This window comes from Orycteropus afer, unplaced genomic scaffold (assembly GCF_000298275.1).
Source record: "Orycteropus afer afer isolate SDZICR_OR568_19922 unplaced genomic scaffold, OryAfe1.0 scaffold00540, whole genome shotgun sequence".
Classification (NCBI taxonomy): Eukaryota; Metazoa; Chordata; class Mammalia; order Tubulidentata; family Orycteropodidae; genus Orycteropus; species Orycteropus afer.
The window spans coordinates 203,911-208,507 of NW_006922127.1; the positions used below are offsets into that span (position 1 = coordinate 203,911).

The window sequence follows — 4,597 nt, forward strand, 5'->3', positions numbered from 1 at the left end:
TACCTTTTGGTTAGCACCTAAGCACCAACCACTGCACCACCAGGCATGTGACTAGACAATGCAAATTCATGATTCTACAGAGATAACAACTCAGGGACTTGGTGCAGCCCTTCCCTATCCAGCGGTCGATTAGCTTCTGTGCCAGGCTGAACATGGCCCAAGCACATCTGCATCAAACTCACGGCAGCTTTGAATATTCCTTACATAGCAAGTGTTACTAAATGAAGGATCTCCACAGGACGAGCTTGGCCCAGGTCCTGTGAGTAGGCCCTAAATGCCACCTGTGATAGTTGGGGTTGTGTGTCAACTTGGCTGGACCATAATTCTGAGTGTTTAAGCTGCTGTGATGTGGTTATTCTCGTGATGGGATCAGATGACTATGTTTTGAGCAGCCAATCTGTTGAAAGGGAGTTTCCCTAGGGTGTGGCCTGCTTCCAATATATCTGTGGACATCCTGGGAAAAAGAGACACCCTTCTGTGGATTGGGATCCTGTTGTGCTGCATACAACTGTCTGTGAGCGAACAGTCCACCATTCGGGCTGCAGATCTTGAGCTCCTCAGTCCCTGCAGTTGTGCGAGTCGGGAAAAGCCTCCAGCTTGACGTTTGGTCCGAGAACTTGGGACTTAACCGCTTCTGTAAGTGTGTGAGCCATTTTCCTAAGATAAATTTCTCTCTCTCTCTCTCTATATATATATAAACTTCACTGGTTTTGCTTCTCTAGAGAACCCAGCCTCACACACCACCACTCGGAAGGGAGGCAGAGGCAGTTCTGACAGACACACAGGGGGAGGCAGTGTGACCACAGGGGCAGACATGGGAGTGACAGCCACAAGCCCAGGGACACCTACGACCACCAGCAGCTGGAAGAGGCACGGAAAGGATGCTCCTCTAGGGCAGTAGGCGGAGCGGGGCCCTGCCGACACCATGACTTTGGACTTCCTGGCCTTCAGGATGGGGAGAGAAGCATTTCTGTTGTTTTAAGCCACCAAGTCTGTGGCAATTCGTTACAGCATCCTCAGGAAACTAATACACAAAGGTGAGTAAGTTGGCTCCCCGTCATGCTGTGTTCTCAAAGAGATAGCCATCAGTCACGGGGCTGCACGTCACAGCCAAGTCTTGGGGTGGAGAAACGCTTCTAGTTTCTCTTACATCCAGCCTGAGGCACATACAAGAGGAAGGAAAGCTGCATTGGCCCTTTCTGGCGTGTTTGAAAGTTGACTTTAACACTTTAATGACCCATGGGACATATCTTGCCCACCAATATCTCCAGCTTCTCAGCTTTCTTGGAAAACTGCTATCCCAGATGGAGTGTGTGCTGCCCCCTAGTGGAGGCCTGTATCACACAAGAAATGGGCCTTGCCCCAGCAATCCTATCAGCAGAGTCCACTTGGCACATGTGTCCCACATAATTGTATCAAAGTCCTTATTACCTCAAAAACGTTTCTCCCCTTGATTTTAGAATCGACTCCATGGCAGTGGGTTTGCTGTTTGGGTTTTCACTTACTGAAAACACATGCTATCAACAAAAAATTCAAGGCAGAAACTAATTCAGTTATGAAAGGGTTAAATAGGAACCAAGACGAGATAGAGGACAGTGAGAGAGAAACACAGTGACAGGGACCTGCGCTCCCCATATTAGGAGGGCTGGCTCTGGACTGGCGTGCGAGGGTTTCGTCTGTGTGTTACAGTTTCGGTTGCAGAGTGGAGGATGTGGTTTCTGGTTTTCTTTTCACGAAGATACAGGTGGAAGTGGCCACTGTTTTCTGAACTGTTCCTGACCAGAAGGTGCTGACACTCTCCCTTAGCCACTCCGTCCCCTGGGGGTGGCTGCTCATCTGCTGTGACCCAGCTCTGGGATCATCACAGCACACAAGCATGCAGGTGTTTGCCTGGGAACGCCCTTGTCCTTCCTGTCTACCTGCAGCTGGCGAACCGTGCTAACAGTGAAACCAGTGCCAGACGGAAACCTGCCAGAGAAGGAAAATGAAAGTATTTCCCCTTAATAGAAAGTGACAGAAAAGTGGTTAAGACCACAGCTGTCAAAGGCAGACCACATAGGTCTGGTCCAGTCCCGGCCCTCACAGGTGTCACTGCACCACTGGAAGGCATTGGCTGCCATGTTTGATTTAGATCAGCCTTTGGGCAAGCTGCTTGTATTTTTTTTTTTTTTTTTTAATGATAACTTTACTGGAGTATAATTCAGATACCATACAGTTCACCTATTTAAACTGTACAGCTCAGTGGTTTTTGGGATATTCACACACTTGTGCATCCGTCACCACCATCAGTTCTAGAACATTTCAAAACCAAAAACCAAATCCAACCTACTGCCACTGAGTTGATTCTGACTCACAGTGCCCCTAGAGGACAGAGTGGAACTGCCTCACAAGGATTCCAAGACTGTCAATCTTTACAGAAGCAGACTGCCTCTTCTTTCTCCCAGGGAGCAGCTGGTGGTTTCAAACCACTGACCTTCTGGTTAGCAGCCAAGTGCCTAATCATTGTGCCACCAGAGCTCCTTACCATAAGACCCAGCACTGCCACTCCTAGGCATATACCCAAGAGAACTGGAAAGTTCTGTCCACAAGCAAGTAGACCTGTCCATAGCCCTGGTGGTACAGTGGTTACAGTGCTCAGCTGCTAACCAAAAGTCAGTGGTTTGAACCTAACAACCTCTCTGTGGGAGAAAGATGTAGTGATCTGCTTCTGTAAAGACTGACAGCCTTGGAAACCCTGTGGGGCAGTTCCACTCTGTCCTCTAGGGGCGCTGTGGGTCAGAATCAACTCCACAGCAGTGGGTGTGGTTTGGGCTTTGCTTCTGTGAAGACTGACAGCCTTGGAAACCCTGTGGGGCAGTTCCACTCTGTCCTCTAGGGGCGCTGTGGGTCAGAATCAACTCCATGGCAGTGGGTGTGGTTTGGGCTTTGCTTCCGTAAAGACTGACAGCCTGGGAACCCTTACGGGACAGTTCCACTCTGTCCTCTACAGGCACTAGGTCACTATGTGTCAGAATCATCTTGATGGCACTGGATGTTTTTTTGGCTGGAAACTCCATTTAACCTCTTGAGGACCTGCATTCTGTTTTCCAGAGCAGCTGTACCGTTTTACATTCTCACCAGCAGTGTGTGAGAGGTCTAATTACTCCACAGCCTAGCCAACACTTGGGACTGTCTGATGACCTCAATACTGCAGCCATCCTAGCAGGTGTCTGAGTCAGAATCAACTGGATGGTAATGCTTTGGGATTTGGTTTCCGTGGATGTGAGGTAGTATCTCATTGTGGTTTCTGGTGGCATTTGTCTGAGAACCTAAAATGCTGGGCAATCCGTCAGGTTCGAGCTGGTGGACTGCAGCCAGCAGTTTCTGTAAATGAAGCTTGTGGGCACACAGCCAGACCTACATGCGTGGGGACGTCCAGGGCTGCTTCCACATGACAACGACAGAGGTGAGGGGTTGCATCAGAGACTGTATGGCTCACAAGCCCAAAACATTTACTGTCTGTCCCTTTAAGAAAAGTCTGCTGACACCCAGTTTAGGTGGAAGGCAGGCAGCTTCTGTCTTTGGGTGAGGAAGGGACAGGTGTTTGGACTAGGCAAGGAAAACGCAGCTGGCTGGTGGGCCCCGCCTGTCACAGCCCAGTACTATTCCTGTGTGACACCGGCATGGAAAAGCCAGGGCTCTGGGGTGTAAAGCCTCGTGGGAGCTGCAGAGGCCACACGGTCAGGGAGGAGCTAAGTGAGCAATCCAGGGGGCGTGGGAAAACTTCAAGTGCGAGAAAGGTCCCAGCATCAAACGGAAGCAGAGGACCCTTCATTTGAAAGCTGGGTTCTTAGGTTCTTAGGAGGCAGGTCCTAGTCCCGCACAACACTACGGTGCCCCTCCACTGCTGACCCTGCCTGGCCAGTGCGGGGCGGCTGGGCTCGTCATCCCCTATGAGTCGTCCTACGTGCAGTGCCCACTGCTGGCACCTAAGGCCTGGCTCCAGGGATCTGAGGCCCTCTTGTCTTTGCTGTAATTTTGAGCATGGTCTCTTTTCTTAGGCCCCAGGCCTTGCTATCCAGGGCTTGGTGTTCATGAGTCCGATTTTGCACCCTCTTTCACTTCTAGGGGAAAATAAAAGGGTACAGGGGTTATGTTTCTGAACTTGCTGCACACGCCGGTCCTGGTGGGAACCAAGGAGGGCAAGAGCCCACCATGAGCCCCAACACTGTCTTTTCTGACACCTTCCTTCCCACACACCCCATCAACCAATCAGAGGAAAAGCACCCCAGTTTCTTACTCCATCTGCAGAGATGCCATGGGCTTGCTATCAGTCCAGGTGAAGCGCTTCAGCATGGGGGAGATGAGCATGGTGCCACCGTCCACCTGGTAATCCTGGAGGGAGAGAAGGAAGATGTGTTACACTTCCTGCCTGGCTTGCCCACCCACCATTTATTACCTGAGTTGATTCTGACCCACAGCGCCCCTAGAGGACAGAGTGGAACTGCCCCACAGGGTTTCCAAGGCTGTCAATCTTCACAGAAGCAAAGCCCAAACCACACCCACTGCCATGAAGTCCATTCTGACTCACAGCGCCCCTAGAGGACAGAGTGGAACT

The 4,597-nt window shown here is 50.8% G+C and overlaps 1 protein-coding gene across 1 annotated transcript in view; it reads right to left on the reverse strand.

The window, feature by feature from the left end:
• The window catches only part of FLT1 (fms related receptor tyrosine kinase 1), a 201,508-nt gene that overhangs the window by 1,127 nt on the left and 195,784 nt on the right, over window positions 1–4,597 (reverse strand). Inside the window, exon 28 of the mRNA XM_007955784.1 lies at window positions 4,280–4,374. Within this exon, the coding sequence (XP_007953975.1) occupies window positions 4,280–4,374 (95 nt within the window). The remainder of the gene's footprint in view (window positions 1–4,279; window positions 4,375–4,597) is intronic.